Raw genomic sequence first — 26,844 nt, 5'->3', positions numbered from 1 at the left:
TCAGTCTGGTTTCAAAGCGAAACATTTCGAAAGCGTAGAGCTCCCACCCAGGCAAAAGAAAAATAGAGCTATATCACATGTAATGTGAAAACTTTATTGTTCTCACAATATACTTTTCACATTTGAACAACATAATATCATGTTATTACAATATACATTATATACAATATACATTATATATATATATATATATATATATATATATATTATATTTACATTACCACAGTGAGATGACTTTAGTCTCATGAACAACATTAACTAATTGTTATTTACTAACTAATCTTAAATGACTGTTCAGTACAGAAATGAAGCCCAACAATCATGTTTTACAGTCCCGTGGTCTCAGCCTCAGATACTCAACTAATCAAAGTGATGTCATGACAAAAATGAATGACCAACAAAACATTTTTCTCCTTCATTTCTGTCAAACAATGCTGTATCTCGCTGTTAGTATCATGGTTGCTAGGCAACCTGAACAGCGCGACGAAGCGTATACCGTCCCATTTCACAAACCTCTCACTTCCGCACTTCTCGTACTTATAGTACGCACCGTACGTAGTGCGCGTACTTCAAGCATGCAGACCCTGAATTGGGACACAGCCATTGTGAAACCTAGCCCCACCCTATCATGTGATTTCCTGAGGTCAGAAGGCCCTATGATGTGTGTGGGTGTTGAGGTGTCTGGGAAGGGATCTCAAAACTGGATTATAGATGGCAGACAGTTGGTGTTGTAAGCCACTGCCTCTGTTCACTATTTGAACTCTCCCATAGGGCTTAAATCTGGGAGTCTCTGGGACTCTCCACTATTTAACCTTAGACCTGAAGAAGCTTCTCGGATGAGAGGTGAAACGTCTTCAAGCGAAGTCCAGACGCTTTTCTTTCCAAGCTCCTTAGTCTTGTGTAGTCTGTTTTCCTCGAAGATTCAGATCTCCTTGTTTGTTTGTTTTTTGTTTGTTTTGTTTTTATCTGAATTATTTTGCACGTAGTTCAAGTTAATAAGGTCACTTTTTAGTTTACCACTCCATCTTCCAAATGCTGCGTTTGGGTCCAACTCCTGATGTGCAAATAAAACCATGAACCTCTATTGAACCACTTGATCAGTCCTGTTGAAAATTGGTTCATTCATTCAAAGCTTTGTTCAGTGACATCTAGTAATGAAATAGGAGACAGCACATGAAATCTCAATTTCCATTTGCTGATTGTATCAAAGTATTTATATCATTCATTGTGTGAATGATATAAATACAATTTTGTAACGATGGATTGATTGGTCAGTTGATTCTGTAAACTTATGTAATGTAGCAGGTAGATGAAGGTGTCCTTGGTGGAGCAGGATGTGTTGGGATGGTAGGGCATGTTTCAGTAACTAGGGTGGGGTGTGATCATGTACATGGGACATGTGATTTTCCACAATGAAGCAACCTTTGAAATAGTGGTTCAAGGAAAATGTAACTTTGAGTTTGAAGCTTGTGTGGGAGCATCAGTGTCATACGGCCAACACTACTCCTGCCTGCCTGTCAGTCTTGACAGTGTCCTTCCTATTGTTTGTTTTTATTCCTGTTGACTATTAAGTAAGAAATGAAGGTTAGAGTAGTTCAGTTGCTTTTGCTTCCTTGTATGAAGAAAAAAGTATGCTGATGGTAAAGTATCAGGTCTTTAGTCTCTATAGTTTTAGTGCCAATGACAAAAATGCATGCTTTTGTCAACATGTTGATGACAGCAAAGGTGAGTGGAGAGATTAAACAAGATATCACAAATACGTTTTATGTAAATGACATCTGGAGACTAAAACATTTTTTAAACAGTGCCTGTAGCACATTATGTGTATGTAAACTATCAACGCTGAAATTAATAAGATCTAATGAGATCTTTTAGAATATGTTTTTGTGAAAATGTCAATATGTTTGCTACAACAGTTTCCTGCTAATTTCACATTTTTTGCCCCTTAAAAAACTTTGGCTCTGTAAAAATCATATTATTCCAAATCAAATGAAATCAAATGAAAAATAAAACTTAAACCTTTGTATCAGTGTAAACACATTTCACTAAACTGGAAACTTTAGATATTTAGATGAACTCTACAGAGTGACATGAAGTCGCAAAAGTTGCAACAGTTCAATCCAGCTAAGAGACAAAAACATTTACCTCCTCTTGTCACATGAAAAAGGTTATTGAGATAAATAGAAACTTAAACCTCTGACACTTCAGAACCCCACAGGAAAGTAAATGATCTTATTTAGTGAATAATACTTTAAATATGAATAAATCAGTTATTGCTGATTGTCCCCACAGCAAATTCCATGGAGACATCTGGATTTGTCCAGGACAAACTAACTGAATGGGGATTCAGTGAGTTCATGCAGAGATTTAAAGGTATGAGTTTATTATTATTATTTAATGGGAATTGTTGTATCTGTAATGGCACTAGAACAGCATCGTAATTTACTGATTTAGAAGTCAGTCTGGATATTCCTGTGATTTATGACTTGTAATAGAAAACAAAAGTCTTTCATATTCAAAGTTGATGAATATTAATGTTTTGCAGTGTTAGCTTCATCTGACTTTTGAATATTTTATTTTGTTGTTGGCATTATTTCAGATGAAGGCATTGACAAGGAGACGTTTCTAAACCTTGGAGATTCAATCCGAATTAATTTACTGTTTCCTAAAATTGGACCAAGAGTAAAGTTTAGAAAGAGACTGAAAGATTACTTACAGGTAAGGCAGCTATTTTTTATTCTATATCAGCAGGTCTATTGTTTCATTAATGTGTGATGTGTTTGTTTTGATTCTGTAGATGGAGACATGTCATTTTGTCCAGGAAAAATTAACTGAATGGCATCTCAGTGAGCTGATTCACAGATTTGAAGGTATTTTATTATAGTTTGGTTTTGGTCCTTCATAAATTACTGCTGTACTGTAATTTCATATTGATATTTTTTTTTTGTCTAATTTCAATTTGAATACTTCGTTTTGTTGCAGAGGAAGGTATTGACAAAGAAGCTTTCCTAAGTCTCGAGTCAGGCAGAATCAATACTTTGATTCCTTTTTTTTTTTTTTTTTTTTTTTTTTTTTTCTAAATGACATCAGAAACAGCAGTATGCGACATTACGTGATGGCAGAGCTTCAGTTCATCCTTTGTCATTTTTTTTTTTTTTTTTTTTTTTTTTTTTTTTTTAATAAATAGGACAGGGGGAATGAATGAGAGAGAGAGGGGGAGAGAAAAAAAGAAAACCAAAGGGGAGAAGAGACGGTGAGAAGGGGGGGGAAGAGAGACAAAAAAAAAAAAAAAAAAAAAAAAAAAAAAAAACTCCTGGGTCACCTGTATGGAGAAAAAAACAAACAAACAAACAAACAAACAAACAGAGGAGACAGCAAACAACAAAGAGCAACATAATAATAGAGAAAACAAAGCACCATCACAATAAACTAGCTAGTCATAGATATCAGTATTTACTAAGTAATAAACGATATTGTGCAGCACGCAAGATAGACAGCGCACAGTGTGCTTTGAGGCAGCAGCCAAGAAAGCTTTAGTCCGCGTCTGTGAATACCCATGTGTGCATACCTGTGTGGATCAGCATGCTTGCATTCCAAAGGTTTCTCCATGTAATGATCTGCTAGGGAGTGTGGGGGGGCCTCAGCCCCGTCCTCCAGGGTGTGAAGCGGGTATGGAGGAGATCAAAACTCCAGACATCCAGAGGCCCCCAGAACACAAGAGACCATGGAAGACCAACAGAGGGGCAGCCGCGCCACTGTTCCAGCAAGAGCTGAGGAGAGTCCCAGATGAGGGCTCACTCAGCAGCCGCGGAGCAGAAGTCAGGGGGAGTTGCAGTGACGCGCCCGTGAGCTCCGCTTTGATTCCAAAAATTGGACCAAGAGTAAAGTTTAAAAGGAGGCTCAGAGAATACTTACAGGTAATGTTTTATTAAATGTTACAAAAAAATCCTGGAACATAAAGCCATAAAAGTTTAAATATACTGTTTTTTTTAATAAAACAAATGGCGGTTAAGATCAGTAGATTAATAGTGTATGCAATGCATCAGAGTGGAGGTTGTGTGTGAGCACTGTGACATTCAGAAAAATAACCTCACAATACTCGAGTACAAGATAATGTATTTAATGTAGCATTTACTGTGCATGTAATGCATTTCACACTGGCAGGTATCAATATAACAAAACTGATCACACTTCTTTTATTATACGAAATACATCTTAAATTTATCCCTCACCACTGCAGGACTTGAATAGAACACATGATGATTCTGCTGACATGATGGAAACAAGCGCAGAGCAAGAGGACAGTCCAGAAATGGTATGATCTCATTGTGTCTGAACATGGTTCATTATTGAGTGATTAATCTTTGATCATTTTTGTTATTAATGTCATCGTGTTATTATATAAAAATTAATGTTGTCAGCGTTAATCTCCTTAAGTAAAGTAAGTAAGTAAAATTTTATTTAAATAGTACCTTTCAAGATAAAATCACAAAGTGCTTCACACAAGCAGAAATGGACATACAACCTCAAACAAACAAAAGCAACCAAAAGCAAGTTTAAACAGATACATTTTTAACTGCTTTTTAAATGAAATGACTGAGTCCACAGATCTCGAACTCAAAGGGAGCGAGTTCCAGAGTCTGGGAGCCATTGATACAAACGCTCTGTCACTGTTTGTTTTTAACCTTGTATGCTGGAAAACCAGCAAGCCCTGGTCCCTGGTCACAAGACCTCAGGGACCTGCTGGGGCGATAAGGCAGAAGAAGATCACTGATGTAAGTTGGAGCTACACCGTGCAGGGCCCTATAGGTCATGATTATAATCTTAAAATGAACCCTGAACTTGACATGATGTCAGACTTAAAATGACATTGACGCCATAGCCGCATTAACGCAGCAAATCTACGTTAGCTGGTTACCGTGGATCTCCCCATGCGTGGAGCTGGACGCCGCTAAACAATAACAAGCTAACCGCTTACGCCATTAAGTTAAAATGACATTATGGCGTTAACGTCATTTTAAAGAGATTAATGCTGACAGCACTAATAAAAATACATTTTGATTGATTCAAGGACTCATATCTTTAGAGTAAAACAGGTGTCAATATGAGCAAAGTGAACCAGGTTAGCTGTTTACCTAAGTCCTCTGCAGAATTCTCCAACACAGCTCAACTGTTTTTCACAAACTGTGAGTAAACAACATGAAGGCCTGTGCCTTGTCTGGATAATTATTTGGTATTTGTTTTCACGCAGGAGCCAAACATTTTTCCTCAACATTTGGAATCTGCTTCAGCGTCTGACACAACAGATGGCAAAGACAGGGTAAGAAAGGAAGTCAGAAAAGATACTTTTAAACTGGTTGAAGATCCAGTGATTTACAATGATTTTATCTGCAGACAAACATTTTGTCTCCATAATGCTGCATTAAGAGGAGCAATAAATAATGAAGCTAACAAATGCAAACTGCTTCAAATTTGTTTAATATACATATCTGAAATGCACCTTCATCACGTGAATATGAAATATTAAGAGTATAGGTAGGCCTGGCTGATGTTTTGGCCTTGTTTTAGATGCAGGACCACAACATGTTTCCATTTCAGTTGGAGTCTGCTTCAGCAGTTGACAGAGGCAGTGACACAGTAAGAAGGAATATTGATGTTTCTCCTCAAGTCATTTTGTTATGCCAATATTATTTGTGTATATAAAACACATGTTTGTTTGTCTTTTCAGAGTAACGAACCAATTCGCTCCTGGGCAACAGTGACACAAGGACAAAGTCCAACCACATTTACAATGTTTTACTATCAAGAGTGTAAAAACTTCATGGGAAACAATCCTGATTCTTGTTGTTCTCACTGTGCCTCAGTGTTCAATAAAGCAAGCAGCATTCAAAATGGAAACTTCTTTCTGTACTCATCCCTGAAAGACCTTCTGAAAGGTATCCTTGAGAACCACAGCACTGAGTTGTTACCTAAAACAGTTAAAGATGAGCATGATAACATCAAAGATGTGATGGATGGGATGATGTACCAGAATCTCCTCAGAGAGGGTAAACTAGCTGCAGATGATCTCACACTGACATGGAATTTTGATGAAGTACCAATTTTTAGCACAACCAGATACTCAATTTGGCCCCTTCAGTTTGTTATTAATGAACTTCCTTACACACAAAGACAGGAAAATATGATAGTTGCTGGATTTTGGTTTGGCCAAGGAAAACCTCATATGAACACATTTCTGAAACCATTTGTGGATGAATGTTGTTATGGCCCGTCTAGGCGCGGCCAGACCACAACATAAAGGGTGATCCATCCCCGTCCAACCCCAAGCAGCACGTCACACACTTACTATTTTGTGACAGTGATTTATTTACAATAGGTGCGGTTAAACAAAGGAAGGGAGCATATCATAGCTTCAGGGTGAACCCAAGGCCAAAACAACAAACAAAAGCAGCCTATCTCAAAAATAAACGAAACTTACTGTGGTGGGGCGTGGTCTGCGGGGCCGTGCGGACGCACCTGCACGGCATCCGCAATCACGCCCGCCGTGTTAAAACACGGGGACTCAGGGGGTGTTGGGGGTGTGGTGTGACGTGAATCAAATAAAGTTGGCTCTGAACGTGGCTCCGTGGTCCCGCCGTGCCTTATTCATGCCACACTTACCTACTCAAAGGAACTAAACAAAACGACAATCACTTTCCTCCCTACCTAACAAAAACAGGAGAAAACTGATCAACCAAAAAGGCGGTCCACCCCTACATGCTCTTACATTACATAATACGTCGATACAGTGACCGGTCTGCCGGCTGGGTTGGGCCGAGGATGAATGACTGGGCAGTCCCTGGCGGGCTCTTCTTATCCGCTGTCTCCCAGTCCTCAGCCAATCGGTATGAGCCATCCACCCTGGATGCACCAATCCCGGAGGAGCACCTAAACACTCAAATCCACACACAATTACGGTCACAGTCGTAACACCCCCTTACCCAAGAATTAACATTAACCCCAAAATGTTTAATTCAAGGAGACAGTGCTCTAGACAGGGTGTCAGCCAATACGTTATCCTTCCCTTTCTTGTAACTGATCTCCAAGTTAAAATCTTGCAACAACAAGGACCAGCGCATAAGTCTTTGATTGGAGTTGCACATTACCGTTAACATGTACTGGTGGCCTGATTTTGTTCTTGGCAACGGGCCCACACAGTCCAATAGAACTCTCTCAAACGGCTCACCCAGCGCTGGAATCGGGTGAAGAGGCGCTGGCGGAATCGGTTTATTTGGCTTTCCCACCACTTGGCATGTATGACACGAACGACAATATTTCACCACATCTGATTTTAAACCAGGCCAAAAGAAGTTACGTAATACACGATGATACGTCTTTTTGACCCCAAGATGTCCAGCTAAGCAGGCATCATGCGCGAGACTGAGAATCTGGGGTCTATATTCCTTTGGCACCAAAACCTGGTTTACCCGATGCAAATCAGTTGAATCAGGAGACCAAGATCGCAACAGTACACCATTCTCAATGAAATATTTTACGGGAGCTTTAGATCCCTCTCTGTCCACAACAGAGGAAAAACAAGGCACCAGTGAAGGATCACCCTGCTGTGCTTTGATCAACAGCTCTCTGGTAATATTCAAGCTCTGATTAATGTCCTCAGGTATCATTTCAGGGACGTCACATGTGGAGAGTTTCACAGAATCAATGGGTGACACGAAAGAGTCGTCTTCATCAAGCGTAGCCATAAACGACCCCGACAAATCCACAATCTCACCCATTTTACGAGCCTGAGCACGAGTAATTGCACACGCAGGAAACACCTCTGAAGCAGTGGAGCTTGAGTCAGCAGCAAGGGCAGGAATATCAACAACTTCTGGCGGGGGAAAAACATGCCCACCAGCTAGATCATTACCAAGAATGAAGGAAACTCCTTCGATTGGTAATCGCTGGCGCACGGCGACTTTAACGTAGCCCGACACTAACGGCGAGTGCAGGTGCACCATATGCAGAGGGGCTTTGGTGACGCTCATTTTTATTCCCCATACTAGTATGTCGGAACCACAGGATGTTTTTTCAGACAAAGGCAGCACAGACTCTAGTAGAAACGAGTGGTACGCACCCGTATCTCTAAGAATCGTGACTGGCACTTTATCATGTTCTTCACCTGTCAACGAAACAAAGCCACATGACACAAATGGTAGAAACTGCGGATCAACGTCAGTTTTCGGGTTTTGTTCAGCCTCCACGTGCACTTTTGGCGAGCAAGCGGTTTTAATCAAACCCACGCCTGCGGGAAATTTAGTGCCCCTCGCTTCTTTTCTTTTTAATACTGGACACGCAGCAATCAGATGCCCTAAATCGTGACAATAAAAACATTCCCGACCGTTTGATTTATCACTAAACTGTGGTACGTTTTTACGCACTGCACTTGGAGACCATTTTCGTTCAGATAAATTTTCCTGAAACGAATTCTGTGCACGGAACACACTTTTGTGTGTTAAAACAAACTCGTCAGCCAGGAGAGCCGCGTTAGTGAGAGACGACACCTTTTGTTCATTTAAATAAGTCACGATGCGTTCCGGCAGACACTTTTTAAACTCCTCCAGCAAAATAAGAGTTTTCAACTCTTCCACGGTTTTAACTTTACATGAACAACACCATTTCTCAAACAACACATTCTTTTCTCGCGCAAACTCAACAAAAGTCTGGTTAGCAGCTTTATTAAGAACCCTAAATTTCTGGCGATATGCTTCAGGGACAAGTTCATACGCCTGCAGCACAGTTTTCTTAAGAGTTTCATAGTCTAAACTCTGCTCCATAGACAGGCTTGAACACACCTCTCGGGCTTTCCCCACAAGCTTACATTGGAGTAGGAGGGACCAAAACTCCTTCGGCCACTTCAAAGCAGCGGCTATGCGCTCAAATGCACTAAAATAGGAGTCCACCTCAGACTCGCGAAACGGGGGAACCAACTTGATGTGTTTACTTATGTCAAACCCAGCAGAAGAAGCACTTGTGCTTGACAACGTTGGGGAAACACCCGCTGAGCCCCTTTCGAGCTCAAGAGCCCTGATACGGAGATGCATAGCCTGCACTTCCAGCTGTCTGTTGCGGGTCTCCACCTCCTTTATGCGGAGCGTGAGGCGCAGATCCTCAGTGGACATACCTCCACCGGATTCAAAAATCCGATCAGCCTCCGTGCCAGCAGCAGACGCATCAACTGCGTCAGCAGCCGCTTCAAATGCAGTGTCATCTGTGCCCGTCACTGGCTTGTTTTCCGCATCATCTCCCCGTGGTAGAAGCACACCTTTTTCCACTAGCCTTTCAGCCAGGGCATCCTTCAACTCTGCCTTGCGAGCACTGTAAGACACTTCCACATCGTAAGAATTAGCCACAATGAGCAGGTCCGCTTTCTTACACTTGTCAATTTTTTCCCATGAAGGTGCTCCCACAAAACAGTCCAGCGAAAACTCCATACTCACACACACACACCCCCACACAAAAACAAAACCGCCAACCAGAAAAAAAACACGCCAACCCCACAAACCAACAAGCGAGAAAAGAAACGAGCCCCCAATTATGTTATGGCCCGTCTAGGCGCGGCCAGACCACAACATAAAGGGTGATCCATCCCCGTCCAACCCCAAGCAGCACGTCACACACTTACTATTTTGTGACAGTGATTTATTTACAATAGGTGCGGTTAAACAAAGGAAGGGAGCATATCATAGCTTCAGGGTGAACCCAAGGCCAAAACAACAAACAAAAGCAGCCTATCTCAAAAATAAACGAAACTTACCTACTCAAAGGAACTAAACAAAACGACAATCACTTTCCTCCCTACCTAACAAAAACAGGAGAAAACTGATCAACCAAAAAGGCGGTCCACCCCTACATGCTCTTACATTACATAATACGTCGATACAGTGACCGGTCTGCCGGCTGGGTTGGGCCGAGGATGAATGACTGGGCAGTCCCTGGCGGGCTCTTCTTATCCGCTGTCTCCCAGTCCTCAGCCAATCGGTATGAGCCATCCACCCTGGATGCACCAATCCCGGAGGAGCACCTAAACACTCAAATCCACACACAATTACGGTCACAGTCGTAACAATGTTGTGATTTAGCCCAAAATCCATTTCAGTGGAGAGACAGCAGAGGCACTCTTCATTCATCAAAAGTCTTCTGCTTGGTTTGCTCCTCTGACGCTGTGGCGAGGCCACTTCTCCGGAATTGCAAACAATTCAATGGAGAATATGGTTGTGACTGGTGTTTACACCCTGGCACAGTGGTACCAAAGGGCTCTGGATCTGTGAGGTCATACCGATATGATGAAACTAAACAAGCATCAAGATCAAAGAATATGTTTGTTGAAAATGCAAGAGAGGCTGAAAGCTCCCATGAAAACACCTCAGAGTGTGGAGTAAAAGGAATGTCCTTACTTTCCAGACTTCCTTTGTTTGACATTGTGTTTGGATTTGTACCAGAATATATGCACTCAGTTTTAGTTGGTGTGACTAAGCAACTTATTGGATTGTGGCTGAACTCAGAGAACTCCATGAAAGACTGGTATGTAGGTCAACAGATTTCACAGATGGACTCTTATCTCCGAATGTTAAAGCCTCCATCAGAAATGAGCAGATCTCTACAGTCACTGAAGGGTCGGGACACTTGGAAAGCATCTGAGTGGCGAGCTTTCCTTTTATTTTATGCTGTTAGTGTCCTACCAGGCATCCTTCAGCCTTCATTTCTCCAACATTTTTTTTGTTTGTCGATCAGCATTCACATTCTGCTACAAGAATCCGTCTCCCAAAATGACCTTCAGCTGGCCCATGAGAACTTAGTACTCTTTGTTAGAAACATGGAAGAACTCTATGGTGAAGAAAACGTTTCATTCAACTGCCATCAAGTTGATCCACTTAGCTGACTGTGTGCGTAACTGGGGGCCTCTCTGGGCAACATCAGCATTCAGTTTTGAGAGGAACAGTGCAAATTTAAGGGCACTGCTTAGCAACATAAACTACAATCCTCAAAAAATTCAAGACAAGTTTCTCTATTGGCAGCTTCTGCCGAGTCACCTTCGCTCCCTTGTTTCTAACGGAAATTCTCCGTTAGCCAGCATTTCACCAGTAAATGAAACCACTGATTGTTACAATCTGCTTGGAAATTCACGGCATCTGGATATCACAGGATCCATAAAACTAGCAATAGAAGAGCTCTTAAATCGACCTGTTTCATTCAGATCAGTGGAAGCCTTTGACAGCTTCATCAACAGAAATACTGTTTACTCTGTAAAGGGTGAAGAGGCAGACAGAACAGACTGTGTCATAAAACTCAAGAATGGCTGCTATGGAGAAATACAGTTCATCGTCAGGTTTAAAGAGAACTGTGTTTGCACATCCAACTGTGTGTGCTCGGCTATTTCAGTCATTGTGGTCCAGCTGTTTTATATCAAACGTGATGCAGAGGACAGCAGGATGATTCCTGACAGTGCATCAAGGAGTATCTTTGTGGAAGTGGAAAGGACAACTCAGCCCAAAGCCTTCTTTTTGAGGGAGGTTAGGTGTAAATGCATGGATGTGAATGGTTGGCTGGTGACTTTACCAAACTCATATGAAAGATATTAAAGTTCCAGCACAGCTAAGGTGCTTTCTCTGTCTTGTATATCATGGCACATGGCTGTTTTTACTACAGTGAAAATCTTGGAAAAATGAACGATGATGAAGTTTTTTCAAAGGAGTTTGGAGTCATTTTGTTCATATGTGTGCGAGATCTGTGGCTTACGTTTTCTTTTGGTGTGACAGTGTGGACATAATGTAGTCAGTGTAATGTAGGATTATATCACTCAGTACTGTATGTGTATTATCTGTATATGGAGGAAATTATGGAGTGATTGGTAAACAGCCAAAAGCTTGCCTTTCCCAACTTTGTATTCACTACGTATTTATCATACATGTCAGTTTACCTCTATTCAAAATGAAATGCAAATTATTGTGACACATAAACATTTCGTGAATTAACGCTAAAAATCCGGGGTGAGTGGATCAATGTGGTTTACTGCATCCTGATACAGATTGCTATTACTGAGATAACAGATCATAAAGCTTCATATTACCTCATATTATTGTGTAATGGCTGATGAGACTTATTCTGTTTAATGTTGCAATGTGTGCAAGTCTATTGAATATAATACAGATTGATTTGCTCAAGAATGTTTGTATCCTGCTACATAAAAATGATTATAATTAGTCTTATTACTTTAAATATGCCTGAAAAATCTGTTTGGCCTCCTTCTTCACTCTGGATTTGTGCTGCTATTCAGAGTCAATTCAAATTTTAGTGTCGTTCCTTAAAAAAAAAAGAAAAAAGGATGTGTAAATACAGTAAATGATGTTTAGAGATTTTTGAAAAATAAACATGACCACTGTTCATATGTGGCTTTATTACCTTATCATAGGCCAGAATTAAATATCTAAGTAGGACCCTTGTGTTACGATTCGGTGTTGTCAGTGTTTTGTTTTAGGCGTGACTGTTATGTGTTTCCTGCTTTACTTTGAAAGTCTGTCTTATCTCAGTGTGTTCAGTTTACGCTTCCTTGTCTTGTCAGTTCTGATTTGCCCCAGCTGTGTTTCCCTCCTGTTGTCCATTCCCTGAGTGCTCCTTCTATGTATTTAAGCCCTGTGTTTCAGTTTGTCATGGTCGCGATCTTCCCCCCCGGTTGTAAACAGTTTGGTGTTTTGATGTAAATAAATGTCCTATTTTGCTTTGATGTAAATAGCTGTCGATACTTTCGTTTTGGGATTTTGGTGGAGAACCGTAGTAGTTTTTTTTTCCTTATTTTTTTTTTTCTGTGTTGCACGCCGGTTGCCTAGGCTGGGGTGGAACACTTGTTTAATACCATGTTAAACATGTTTACCGGGTCATGAACCATCGGTGAAGCAAACAACAGAAAAGAAGCTCGTATATAGACTTATGCCGTAAGTTGACCTAAAACTAAAAAGAAAAAACAATCTGACATTTTAAATTAAATCAAACATCGTTTAAAAGACACACATGGCAGTGTGGGAGAAAAAACTGAACACTGAATGCTACAAGTGCACAAATATGAAATCAGCGTGGTGCTGCAGTGAACGCATCAATTCACACAATATTACAGAAATACTTTTTATATAAATGTCTTATATTGTTTCTTGGTCCCATCAATTTCTTATTCTTCAGTCATTTCTGAAACAAAGTCCACACTGAATGCCTGCTGTGCATCTGTGGTTGTGTGAAGCTACATTAATGTAACAGCATGCCAGAGTGTAAACAGAGATCTTTGTCTATACGTTGAAACAAGGTTGTGCCTGAAAATTGCTACTTTTATGTGACATTTTATGTGAATATGTGACAAATGATGTTAGAATTATAATTAATTATAGAAAAAACAGTTTAAACCTTGGTGGGCAATGAGCTTAGAAGGATTATCTAGAAAATGACTTCAGGAAATGGTCGTGTTATAAAGTTGTTTTACAATCTGGACCAGTACAGACTTGCTCCTGACAGTTAAACTGTCCTGGGGGCACAAACCGTTTGTCCTTGGCTTGGTTTCAAGACTCTAGGAAAGGAATGCTGAATGTACAGTGGGGCAAAAAAGTATTTAGTCAGCCACCGATTGTGCAAGTTCCCCCACTTAAAATGATGACAGAGGTCAGTAATTTGCACCAGAGGTACACTTCAACTGTGAGAGACAGAATGTGAAGAAAAAATCCATGAATTCACATGGTAGGATTTGTAAAGGATTTATTCGTAAATCAGGGTGGAAAATAAGTATTTGGTCACCTCAAACAAGGAAAATCTCTGGCTCTCACAGACCTGTAACGTCTTCTGTAAGAAGCTTTTCTGTCCCCCACTCGTTACCTGTATGAATGGCACCTGTTTGAACTCATCATCTGTATAAAAGACACCTGTCCACAGCCTCAAACAGTCAGACTCCAAACTCCGCCATGGCCAAGACCAAAGAGCTTTCGAAGGACACCAGGAAAAGTATTGTAGACCTGCACCAGACTGGGAAGAGTGAATCTACAATAGGCAAGCAGCTTGGTGTGAAAAAATCAACAGTGGGAGCAATCATCAGAAAATGGAAGACATACAAGACCACTGATAATCTCCCTCGATCTGGGGCTCCACGCAAGATCTCATCCCGCGGGGTCAAAATGATCATGAGAACGGTGAGCAAAGATCCCAGAACCACACGGGGGGACCTGGTGAATGACCTGCAGAGAGCTGGGACCAAAGTAACAAAGGTCAACATCAGTAACACACAACAACGGCAGGGAATCAAATCCCGCAGTGCCAGACGTGTTCCGCTGCTGAAGCCAGTGCATGTCCAGGCCCGTCTGAAGTTTGCCAGAGAGCACATGGATGATACAGCAGAGGATTGGGAGAATGTCATGTGGTCAGATGAAACCAAAGTAGACCTTTTTGGTATAAACTCAACTCGTCGTGTTTGGAGGAAGAAGAATACTGAGTTGCATCCCAAGAACACCATACCTACTGTGAAGCATGGGGGTGGAAACATCATGCTATGGGGCTGTTTTTCTGCCAAGGGGACAGGACGACTGATCCGCGTTAAGGACAGAATGAATGGGGCCATGTATCGTGAGATTTTGAGCCAAAACCTCCTTCCATCAGTGAGAACTTTGAAGATGAGACGAGGCTGGGTCTTCCAACATGACAATGATCCAAAACACACCGCCCGGGCAACAAAGGAGTGGCTCCGTAAGAAGCATTTGAAAGTCCTGGAGTGGCCTAGCCAGTCTCCAGACCTCAACCCCATAGAAAATCTGTGGCGGGAGTTGAAAGTCCGTGTTGCTCGGCGACAGCCCCAAAACATCACTGCTCTCGAGAAGATCTGCATGGAGGAATGGGCCAAAATACCAGCTACTGTGTGTGCAAACCTGGTAAAGACCTATAGTAAACGTTTGACCTCTGTTATTGCCAACAAAGGTTATGTTACAAAGTATTGAGTTGTATTTTTGTTATTGACCAAATACTTATTTTCCACCCTGATTTACGAATAAATTCTTTACAAATCCTACCATGTGGATTCATGGATTTTTTTTTTCACATTCTGTCTCTCACAGTTGAAGTGTACCTCTGGTGCAAATTACTGACCTCTGTCATCATTTTAGGTGGGGGAACTTGCACAATCGGTGGCTGACTAAATACTTTTTTGCCCCACTGTATGTAAATAACCTCTGGAGAATATAATCTGGAAATTGCATAAAGGGAAACACAAAATGAACCAAAAAGTAATAACATCCCACAGCCGTGTTTCACACCTGTTGGTAGTGGGGCATTTTGGCTTCTGCTGCATCTTTTTAGTCTGTGCTGGAGATTCACCAACCCTAAAGAAGTCCAAATACACCACTGATCACTGGATCTCAACAGCATTAATGCAAAACATGTGTTTCCATTTCTTGTCTTACTTCTTTTTCCTGTCCAGAGACCGATGTGTGGCAGCAGAAAGGGCCACTCTCTCTTTGGGGCACTTAGCTTTCTCCTGTAGGAGTGAATGTAGTTTATAGTTTATGAAAAAATAATCAGAATACTGAAGATGTCAGAGATTGTATCTTTTTTCCTTTTCATAAGTCATTAAAACCAAGTACTAAAACACTTTGATATGACTCAGAGAACTGAAAACTCAGCATAGATAAAGAAGGAAACAATGTACAAATTGGTAACTATAGCCCAAAAGGCTGATTGTGTTCATCTGCGCGTAGTGTTTTCAGTGAGACAAATGTTTTGTCACTCATCCAAGTGACTTCTTCAGTCTCAACAGACTGCAGGTTTTCCCAAACAGTACATTTGGGATTTACTTACCTTGATGATTAAGCATGCATCTGGTAGTTAAAGCCCTTGAAGAAAAAAAAATGCAATGAATAAATCATACACACTTAAATATTGTATTTTGACCACAACTAAATTGTCTGACTGTCTGTATAAAACTGAACTTACAGCTATAAGCAGTTGATATTAAATATATGCATCACTAAAACATGACAGATAACAAAGCCAGAGTAATTAGGTACACAACTGTTTTTAAGTGTTTTCAATTTAGCTTCTTTTGACTTACATTTAACTATAGCTACTTATTTTTTCCTTCATTGACAATCAGCTGTTGACACAAATTATTTTGGCGAGTGGCAACAGTCAAACCAACAGCACTGTGATGTTTTTGTTCGTGAATATGTAGACACGCTGGTGCGAATGTCTTACTATACAGGCTGGTTCTTTAGATACAAGGGGAGAGTGCGCGAGTCAGAAACCCAGGGCACATAGATGATGTAAGTCTCATCAGAAACAGCTTATTTCCAAACCAGGGAGGAAGAATGAAAAACAATTCTAAAAACAAGCAATAAAATGTTGTCAAGGTACTAAAATCCCCAGAAATAAATAATCCCAATTTCAAAAAAACATATAAAACACAATGTTCTATGCTCGCTAAACTCCCACCCTGTCCCACAATGTAACTGTCCCACAACAAAGGATAAATGTTTGTTAGGTGTTCACAAGCAGGACCGAAATTCCTCCTTCAGAGCAGGGTCCAGACCAGCCTCGTCCCAGGCAGAAGAGGAGAACCCTCCTATCCCCATCTCATTCTGGAGTCCATTGCTCCACCGCGGCTCCCCTCACATCATCACACTGTAAACAAAAAAACAGGGGCCAGAACCCTTCTCCCAGAAGCTGGCCTGGCTAATAGCCATGGTGACCCTCTCACAATACGGCTCTACTCGGTGAGCAACAGTTCATTCATGTGAATTTTCAAAGCTAATTCAAGGACCATCGTGTGGTTAGCAGCATTGACTAAAGTCTTAGTGGTGAAAGGTTTGCATTAAAAGAGTAAAAACTCCAGTTAGGGCATGACTTTAAATACATTAAAGGCAGGGTGCGTCTGAAGACTGCTGCATTTATGAATATGTGACTAAAATAATGTTAGAACTGTAATTAATTATCTATAAAAAACAAAAAATGTTTAAAGTTTTGCGGACACTGAGCTAAGAAAGAATGACTACAATGTTTACTGGTACTATACTGGTACAATAATTACTGGACAAGTACAAACTTGCCCCTTACAATTAATGTAACAGCATGCCAGTGTGTAAACAAAGATCTTTATTTATACGTCGAAAGCAGGTTGTGTCTGAAGACTGCTACTTTTATTAATATGTGATGTGGAGCAGGGAAATTATTTTACTGCTATTGTTAAATAATTGTCATCATTACCATTGCATTAATAATATAATCTGGAGTTTATATTGCATTCAGGGGTTGAACAGTGTGTGTCTTTCAGAAAGGCTAAAAGTAATAGGACAGGAAACAGGCTTGGAGAGTTTTGCAGAAGTGGAAGTTATTTTGAGCAGCAGGCTAAGACGAGGCTTTAACAATGTAACAGATAGCTTTAAGAAGGCCTTAAGATGTTATGCATACAGTTATTATGTTGACCTTGTATTTCAGGTGCAGTTATGACTATTTCATACACAATGCATATCTGTGCTTATTAAAGAGTTGGAGCTCGGTCAATTAATTGGGGGTCGGAAGCTTTGTTCGGCGCGATGTTCGGACAATCTATTGTGCAAGTGACTTGGAGCCATAGAAGGAATTGCAATACATGCTTACAAAACACTTATATATCAGATCATTTTATATTAAGCTTTTAAGTAGAGGTTCTTGGTTAAAACATTTATTTAGTAGAAGACATACATATAGTCTCAGTGAGCCTCTGGTCTGGTAAAAGGTCAGAAGTGCAACAGGTGAATTGAGAAAGAGCATGTGAGGTCGTGACACACACACACATGAGTTAAATTTATTTAGAGGAGAGATTAGTTATGTCTAGTTGTAACTGCAAAAGTGTCTCGGTAAAAGAGGAACCGTCCTTGTTGTCTCGGCAAGAAAGAGGAACAATTTACTTTAAGACAAGAACGGAAAGTACCAGCCATGAAAATAGAAGATGATCTTCTGGGTGAAAAGCCATTGTGGTCTGGGGGTGGGCGTCCGGGTACACACCGGCTCACTCCTTGGCGGCCGCTTGTCGGGGCCTGGGGCCTGGGGCCTGGGGCTCGCTCGGGCCCCTTTGGAGGTGGGGTGCCCCCGGCCTCTCGGCCTGGGGCTCGGTCACTCAGGCGCAGCTGGGGGCCGGCGGAGCTCACGGGCGCGTCACTGCAACTCCCCCTGACTTCTGCTCCGCGGCTGCTGGGCGAGCCCTCATCTGGGACTCTCCTCAGCTCTTGCTGGAACAGTGGCGCGGCTGCCCCTCTGTTGGTCTTCCATGGTCTCTTGTGTTCTGGGGGCCTCTGGATGTCTGGAGTTTTGATCTCCTCCATACCCGCTTCACACCCTGGAGGACGGGGCTGTGGCCCCCCCACACTCCCTAGCAGATCATTACATGGAGAAACCTTTGGAATGCAAGCATGCTGATCCACACAGGTATGCACACATGGGTATTCACAGACGCGGACTAAAGCTTTCTTGGCTGCTACCTCAAAGCACACTGTGCGCTGTCTATCTTGCGTGCTGCACAATATCGTTTATTATTTAGTAAATATTGATATCTATGGCTAGCTAGTTTATTGTGATGGTGCTTTGTTTTCTCTATTATTATGTTGCTCTTTGTTGTTTGCTGTCTCCTCTGTTTGTTTTTTTTGTTTGTTTGTTTTTTTTCTCCATACAGGTGACCCAGGAGTTCTTTTTTTTTTTTCTCTCTCTCTCTTCCCCCCCCTTCTCACCGTCTCTTCTCCCCTTTGGTTTTCTTTCTTTCTCTCCCCCTCTTTCTCTCATTCATTCCCCCTGTCCTATTTATTAAAAAAAAAAAAAAAAAAAAAATGACAAAGGATAAACTGAAGCTCTGCCATCACGTAATGTCGCATACTGCTGTTTCTGATGTCATTTAAGAAAAAAAAAAAAAAAAAAAAAAGAAAAGCCATTGTGGTGTTGATCTGATCTATGTATAAAATGTATCTGTGACGCATGAAGGGGCGTCAATAAATCAAACCCTGATGCTATAAAATATCTGTTCATGCTTTGATTAAGTTGGAGATCACTTGCTGTCGGCGTACAGAGTGTTCTTCCCACACGTGTGTATTCATTAAAATCATTGTTTGACCAAGACCTTCTGGACCATGGGTGGTTTGTACTCTCCTTCCTCAATTTTGAACCTTAACATTTGGGGGCTTCGTCCGGTGGTTGAGGAGGGAGGATTGGAGGTTCAAAACCAGGCAATGGGTGTGTTATAATAGATGTTTTACAATCTGTACCGGTACAGACTTGCTCCTGACGGTTAAGCTGTCCTGAGGCACAAACATGTTGTCTTTGGCTTGGCTTCAAGACTCTAGGAAAGGAGTAATGAATGTATGTAAATAACTTTTGAGGACAATCATTTAGAAATAACATCAAGTGAAATTTAGAATCAATTAAAAGTAATAATGAAGTAATATCGTATTTGTTGGTAGTGGGGCATTTTGGCTTCTGCTGCATCTTCCTAGTCTATGCTGGAGACTCACCAACTCCAGTACCACATACACCACTAATCACTCGATCTAAAAAGCATTGCCATAAAAACATGTGTTTCCCTTTAATTTCTTACTTCTTTTTCCTGTCCAGAGACCTCTGTGTGGCAGCAGAAAGAGCCACTCTCTCTTTGGGGTACTTAGCTTTCTCCTGGAGGAGCGAATATAGTTTATGTCTGTGGGGGTTCTCAGCCATCCAGGTCATCGTAGTCTAAGGACCTTGGAAAGAAAAACGTCTGGACTTGAAGATGTTTCACCTCTCATTCCTGGGTCAAATGGTGGAGAGTCCCAGATTCAAGCCCTATTGGAGTATCCCCTAAAATGGACATGGACCCCCTATTGATCCTCTACCTAATCACATGAGCCAAGGTGTGAAAACAGGTGTTGGTCACAATCAGCCAAAGTTTCGGGTGAACTCATTGTGAAACCAAGCCCCACCCTATCATGTGATCTCCTGAGGTCAGAAGAACCAGGATGTGCATAGGCACGGGATCTAGAAACTGGATCATAGATGGCAGACAATTGGTGTCGTAAGTCACCGCCTCTGTTCAAAGAGGGTAAACAGAGGGTAAAGCAGAGGGTAAACAGAGGCGGTGGCTTACGACACGGTCTACAACTGTCTGCCATCTATAATCCAGTTTTGATTCCCTTTACACCCATGGGGGACACTCCCATTGCTCTTAAATCTGGGACTCTGAAGAAGCTTCTCGGATGAGAGGTGAAATGTCTTCAAGCAACTTAAAGAAGTCCAGATGCTTTTCTTTCTAAGCTCCTTAGACTTTATAATTTATGAGAACATATTCATAATACTGAAAAAAGTCTTAGATTGTCAAAAATGAATATCTTATCTGACGATTGCTTTGGTGAAAAGGTGCTATATATTACAAACAATGTATTAATAACAACAAGATGACAGTGCTTTATAGACTGTTTTTGTGGAAGTGGAAAGGGCAAATTAACTCAAAGCCTTTTTCTAGAAGGGTGTTAGGTGTAAATGTGTCTGTGAATGTCCTGTGACACTATTATCCCCTCTCTCTTTTAATAATGTCAAAGATAATAGTGTCTTTGACACTATTGGACCTACAGTTTTAACCATTATTAAAACCATCCCAGCCGATCTTAACCATACCATAGTGAACCCATTTCTCAAAAAAAACCAAAAAAAAAAACAAAACAAACATCTCAATGCAACAGTGTTCTCAAATTTTAAACCAATCTCTAAACTCTCCTTCCTGTCCAAAATCCTGTCTTCCTTCAGTTCCAGGCTCTACTGGAAATTAACGATATCTCAGAAACATTTCAGTCTGGTTTCAAAGCGAAACATTTCGAAAGCGTAGAGCTCCCACCCAGGCAAAAGAAAAATAGAGCTATATCACATGTAATGTGAAAACTTTATTGTTCTCACAATATACTTTTCACATTTGAACAACATAATATCATGTTATTACAATATACATTATATACAATATACATTATATAGATATATATATATCTATATATTATATTTACATTACCACAGTGAGATGACTTTAGTCTCATGAACAACATTAATTAATTGTTATTTACTAACTAATCTTAAATGACTGTTCAGTACAGAAATGAAGCCCAACAATCATGTTTTACAGTCCCGTGGTCTCAGCCTCAGATACTCAACTAATCAAAGTGATGTCATGACAAAAATGAATGACCAACAAAACATTTTTCTCCTTCATTTCTGTCAAACAATGCTGTATCTCGCTGTTAGTATCATGGTTGCTAGGCAACCTGAACAGCGCGACGAAGCGTATACCGTCCCATTTCACAAACCTCCACACTTCTCATACTTATAGTACGCACCGTACGTAGTGCGCGTACTTCAAGCATGCAGACCCTGAATTGGGACACAGGCATTGTGAAACCTAGCCCCACCCTATCATGTGATTTCCTGAGGTCAGAAGGCCCTATGATGTGTGTGGGTGTTGAGGTGTCTGGGAAGGGATCTCAAAACTGGATTATAGATGGCAGACAGTTGGTGTTGTAAGCCACTGCCTCTGTTCACTATTTGAACTCTCCCATAGGGCTTAAATCTGGGAGTCTCTGGGACTCTCCACTATTTAACCTTAGACCTGAAGAAGCTTCTCGGATGAGAGGTGAAACGTCTTCAAGCGAAGTCCAGACGCTTTTCTTTCCAAGCTCCTTAGTCTTGTGTAGTCTGTTTTCCTCGAAGATTCAGATCTCCTTGTTTGTTTGTTTTTTGTTTGTTTTGTTTTTATCTGAATTATTTTGCACGTAGTTCAAGTTAATAAGGTCACTTTTTAGTTTACCACTCCATCTTCCAAATGCTGCGTTTGGGTCCAACTCCTGATGTGCAAATAAAACCATGAACCTCTATTGAACCACTTGATCAGTCCTGTTGAAAATTGGTTCATTCATTCAAAGCTTTGTTCAGTGACATCTAGTAATGAAATAGGAGACAGCACATGAAATCTCAATTTCCATTTGCTGATTGTATCAAAGTATTTATATCATTCATTGTGTGAATGATATAAATACAATTTTGTAACAATGGATTGATTGGTCAGTTGATTCTGTAAACTTATGTAATGTAGCAGGTAGATGAAGGTGTCCTTGGTGGAGCAGGATGTGTTGGGATGGTAGGGCATGTTTCAGTAACTAGGATGGGGTGTGATCATGTACATGGGACATGTGATTTTCCACAATGAAGCAACCTTTGAAATAGTGGTTCAAGGAAAATGTAACTTTGAGTTTGAAGCTTGTGTGGGAGCATCAGTGTCATACGGCCAACACTACTCCTGCCTGCCTGTCAGTCTTGACAGTGTCCTTCCTATTGTTTGTTTTTATTCCTGTTGACTATTAAGTAAGAAATGAAGGTTAGAGTAGTTCAGTTGCTTTTGCTTCCTTGTATGAAGAAAAAAGTATGCTGATGGTAAAGTATCAGGTCTTTAGTCTCTATAGTTTTAGTGCCAATGACAAAAATGCATGCTTTTGTCAACGTGTTGATGACAGCAAAGGTGAGTGGAGAGATTAAACAAGATATCACAAATACATTTTATATAAATGACATCTAGAGACTAAAACATTTTTTAAACAGTGCCTGTAGCACATTATGTGTATGTAAACTATCAACGCTGAAATTAATAAGATCTAATGAGATCTTTTAGAATATGTTTTTGTGAAAATGTCAATATGTTTGCTACAACAGTTTCCTGCTAATTTCACATTTTTTGCCCCTTAAAAAACTTTGGCTCTGTAAAAATCATATTATTCCAAATCAAATGAAATCAAATGAAAAATAAAACTTAAACCTTTGTATCAGTGTAAACACATTTCACTAAACTGGAAACTTTAGATATTTAGATGAACTCTACAGAGTGACATGAAGTCGCAAAAGTTGCAACAGTTCAATCCAGCTAAGAGACAAAAACATTTACCTCCTCTTGTCACATGAAAAAGGTTATTGAGATACATAGAAACTTAAACCTCTGACACTTCAGAACCACACAGGAAAGTAAATGATCTTATTTAGTGAATAATACTTTAAATATGAATAAATCAGTTATTGCTGATTGTCCCCACAGCAAATTCAATGGAGACATCTGGATTTGTCCAGGACAAACTAACTGAATGGGGATTCAGTGAGTTCATGCAGAGATTTAAAGGATTTAAAGAGTTTATTATTATTATTTAATGGGAATTGTTGTATCTGTAATGGCACTAGAACAGCATCGTAATTTACTGATTTAGAAGTCAGTCTGGATATTCCTGTGATTTATGACTTGTAATAGAAAACAAAAGTCTTTCATATTCAAAGTTGATGAATATTAATGTTTTGCAGTGTTAGCTTCATCTGACTTTTGAATATTTTATTTTGTTGTTGGCATTATTTCAGATGAAGGCATTGACAAGGAGACGTTTCTAAACCTTGGAGATTCAATCCGAATTAATTTACTGTTTCCTAAAATTGGACCAAGAGTAAAGTTTAGAAAGAGACTCAAAGATTACTTACAGGTAAGGCAGCTATTTTTTATTCTATATCAGCAGGTCTATTGTTTCATTAATGTGTGATGTGTTTGTTTTGATTCTGTAGATGGAGACATGTCATTTTGTCCAGGAAAAATTAACTGAATGGCATCTCAGTGAGCTGATTCACAGATTTGAAGGTATTTTATTATAGTTTGGTTTTGGTCCTTCATAAATTACTGCTGTACTGTAATGCCATATTGATATATATTTTTTGTCTAATTTCAATTTGAATACTTCGTTTTGTTGCAGAGGAAGGTATTGACAAAGAAGCTTTCCTAAGTCTCGAGCCAGGCAGAATCAATACTTTGATTCCAAAAATTGGACCAAGAGTAAAGTTTAAAAGGAGGCTCAGAGAATACTTACAGGTAATGTTTTATTAAATGTTACAAAAAAATCCTGGAACATAAAGCCATAAAAGTTTAAATATACTGTTTTTTTAATAAAACAAATGGCGGTGAAGATCAGTAGATTAATAGTGTATGCAATGCATCAGAGTGGAGGTTGTGTGTGAGCACTGTGACATTCAGAAAAATAACCTCACAATACTCGAGTACAAGATAATGTATTTAATGTAACATTTACTGTGCATGTAATGCATTTCACACTGGCAGGTATCAATATAACAAAACTGATCACACTTCTTTTATTATACGAAATACATCTTAAATTTATCCCTCACCACTGCAGGACTTGAATAGAACACATGATGATTCTGCTGACATGATGGAAACAAGCACAGAGCAAGAGAACAAACAAGAAATGGTATGATCTCATTGTGCCTGAACATGGTTCATTACTGAGTTATTAATCTTTGATCATTTTTGTTATGTCATCATGTTATTATATAAAAATTAATGTTGTCAGCGTTAATCTCAAGTAAAGTAAGTAAGTAAAATTTTATTTAAATAGTACCTTTCAAGATAAAATCACAAAGTGCTTCACACAAGCAGAAATGGACATACAACCTCAAACAAACAAAAGCAACCAAAAGCAAGTTTAAACAGATACATTTTTAACTGCTTTTTAAATGAAATGACTGAGTCCACAGATCTCGAACTCAAAGGGAGCGAGTTCCAGAGTCTGGGAGCCATTGATACAAACGCTCTGTCACTGTTTGTTTTTAACCTTGTATGCTGGAAAACCAGCAAGCCCTGGTCCCTGGTCACAAGACCTCAGGGACCTGCTGGGGCGATAAGGCAGAAGAAGATCACTGATGTAAGTTGGAGCTACACCGTGCAGGGCCCTATAGGTCATGATTATAATCTTAAAATGAACCCTGAACTTGACATGATGTCAGACTTAAAATGACATTGACGCCATAGCCGCATTAACGCAGCAAATCTACGTTAGCTGGTTACCGTGGATCTCCCCATGCGTGGAGCTGGACGCCGCTAAACAATAACAAGCTAACCGCTTACGCCATTAAGTTAAAATGACATTATGGCGTTAACGTCATTTTAAAGAGATTAATGCTGACAGCACTAATAAAAATACATTTTGATTGATTCAAGGACTCATATCTTTAGAGTAAAACAGGTGTCAATATGAGCAAAGTGAACCAGGTTAGCTGTTTACCTAAGTCCTCTGCAGAATTCTCCAACACAGCTCAACTGTTTTTCACAAACTGTGAGTAAACAACATGAAGGCCTGTGCCTTGTCTGGATAATTATTTGGTATTTGTTTTCACGCAGGAGCCAAACATTTTTCCTCAACATTTGGAATCTGCTTCAGCGTCTGACACAACAGATGGCAAAGACAGGGTAAGAAAGGAAGTCAGAAAAAATATTTTTAAACTGGTTGAAGATCCAGTGATTTACAATGATTTTATCTGCAGACAAACATTTTGTCTCCATAATGCTGCATTAAGAGGAGCAATAAATAATGAAGCTAACAAATGCAAACTGCTTCAAATTTGTTTAATATACATATCTGAAATGCACCTTCATCAAGTGAATATGAAATATTAAGAGTATAGGTAGGCCTGGCTGATGTTTTGGCCTTGTTTTAGATGCAGGACCACAACATTTTTCCATTTCAGTTGGAGTCTGCTTCAGCAGTTGACAGAGGCAGTGACACAGTAAGAAGGAATATTGATGTTTCTCCTCAAGTCATTTTGTTATGCCGATATTATTTGTGTATATAAAACACATGTTTGTTTGTCTTTTCAGAGTAACGAACCAATTCGCTCCTGGGCAACAGTGACACAAGGACAAAGTCCAACCACATTTACAATGTTTTACTATCAAGAGTGTAAAAACTTCATGGGAAACAATCCTGATTCTTGTTGTTCTCACTGTGCCTCAGTGTTCAATAAAGCAAGCAGCATTCAAAATGGAAACTTCTTTCTGTACTCATCCCTGAAAGACCTTCTGAAAGGTATCCTTGAGAACCACAGCACTGAGTTGTTACCTAAAACAGTTAAAGATGAGCATGATAACATCAAAGATGTGATGGATGGGATGATGTACCAGAATCTCCTCAGAGAGGGTAAACTAGCTGCAGATGATCTCACACTGACATGGAATTTTGATGAAGTACCAATTTTTAGCACCACCAGATACTCAATTTGGCCCCTTCAGTTTGTTATTAATGAACTTCCTTACACACAAAGACAGGAAAATATGATAGTTGCTGGATTTTGGTTTGGCCAAGGAAAACCTCATATGAACACATTTCTGAAACCATTTGTGGATGAATGTTGTGATTTAGCCCAAAATCCATTTCAGTGGAGAGACAGCAGAGGCACTCTTCATTCATCAAAAGTCTTCTGCTTGGTTTGCTCCTCTGACGCTGTGGCGAGGCCACTTCTCCGGAATTGCAAACAATTCAATGGAGAATATGGTTGTGACTGGTGTTTACACCCTGGCACAGTGGTACCAAAGGGCTCTGGATCTGTGAGGTCATACCGATATGATGAAACTAAACAAGCATCAAGATCAAAGAATATGTTTGTTGAAAATGCAAGAGAGGCTGAAAGCTCCCATGAAAACACCTCAGAGTGTGGAGTAAAAGGAATGTCCTTACTTTCCAGACTTCCTTTGTTTGACATTGTGTTTGGATTTGTACCAGAATATATGCACTCAGTTTTAGTTGGTGTGACTAAGCAACTTATTGGATTGTGGCTGAACTCAGAGAACTCCATGAAAGACTGGTATGTAGGTCAACAGATTTCACAGATGGACTCTTATCTCCGAATGTTAAAGCCTCCATCAGAAATGAGCAGATCTCTACAGTCACTGAAGGGTCGGGACACTTGGAAAGCATCTGAGTGGCGAGCTTT

The 26,844-nt window shown here is 40.2% G+C and overlaps 2 protein-coding genes across 2 annotated transcripts; both read left to right on the top strand.

The window, feature by feature from the left end:
* Positions 1 to 2,234: 2,234 nt before the first annotated feature.
* LOC146671618 (uncharacterized) lies at positions 2,235 to 6,298 on the top strand. Its single transcript, XM_085405352.1, has 9 exons — positions 2,235 to 2,373; positions 2,600 to 2,718; positions 2,798 to 2,870; positions 2,983 to 3,019; positions 3,806 to 3,917; positions 4,241 to 4,315; positions 5,252 to 5,320; positions 5,569 to 5,637; positions 5,729 to 6,298. The coding sequence occupies exons 1-9, from the start codon at positions 2,301 to 2,303 to the stop codon at positions 6,296 to 6,298; spliced, it is 1,197 nt and encodes a 398-aa protein (XP_085261478.1). The 5' UTR covers positions 2,235 to 2,300.
* Positions 6,299 to 23,445: 17,147 nt separating this feature from the next.
* Positions 23,446 to 25,749, top strand: LOC146671617 (uncharacterized). The gene is made up of 5 exons (XM_085405203.1): positions 23,446 to 23,549; positions 23,629 to 23,701; positions 23,814 to 23,929; positions 24,252 to 24,326; positions 25,579 to 25,749. The coding sequence occupies exons 2-5, from the start codon at positions 23,629 to 23,631 to the stop codon at positions 25,705 to 25,707; spliced, it is 393 nt and encodes a 130-aa protein (XP_085261329.1). The 5' UTR covers positions 23,446 to 23,549; the 3' UTR covers positions 25,708 to 25,749.
* The last annotated feature ends 1,095 nt before the right edge of the window (positions 25,750 to 26,844 follow it).

The sequence above is a fragment of the Rhamphochromis longiceps genome, linkage group LG4 (genome assembly GCF_057381845.1).
Source record: "Rhamphochromis longiceps isolate RC_006_pf linkage group LG4, R_longiceps_female_GT1.1, whole genome shotgun sequence".
Taxonomy (NCBI): domain Eukaryota; kingdom Metazoa; phylum Chordata; class Actinopteri; order Cichliformes; family Cichlidae; genus Rhamphochromis; species Rhamphochromis longiceps.
Note: the sequence above shows the minus strand (reverse complement) of the source record. Positions and strands in the feature narration are given on the sequence as shown.

Bases quoted from the DNA above. Each gene is read 5' to 3' on its own strand.
- LOC146671618 (XM_085405352.1), top strand. From the start codon at position 2,301: ATGGAGACATCTGGATTTGTCCAGGACAAACTAACTGAATGGGGATTC. The intron at 2,374-2,599 runs GTATGAGTTTAT...GCATTATTTCAG, and splicing joins GTTCATGCAGAGATTTAAAG to ATGAAGGCATTGACAAGGAG. The intron at 2,871-2,982 runs GTATTTTATTAT...GTTTTGTTGCAG, and splicing joins GCTGATTCACAGATTTGAAG to AGGAAGGTATTGACAAAGAA.
- LOC146671617 (XM_085405203.1), top strand. From the start codon at position 23,629: ATGGAGACATGTCATTTTGTCCAGGAAAAATTAACTGAATGGCATCTC. The intron at 23,702-23,813 runs GTATTTTATTAT...GTTTTGTTGCAG, and splicing joins GCTGATTCACAGATTTGAAG to AGGAAGGTATTGACAAAGAA. The intron at 23,930-24,251 runs GTAATGTTTTAT...TCACCACTGCAG, and splicing joins GGCTCAGAGAATACTTACAG to GACTTGAATAGAACACATGA.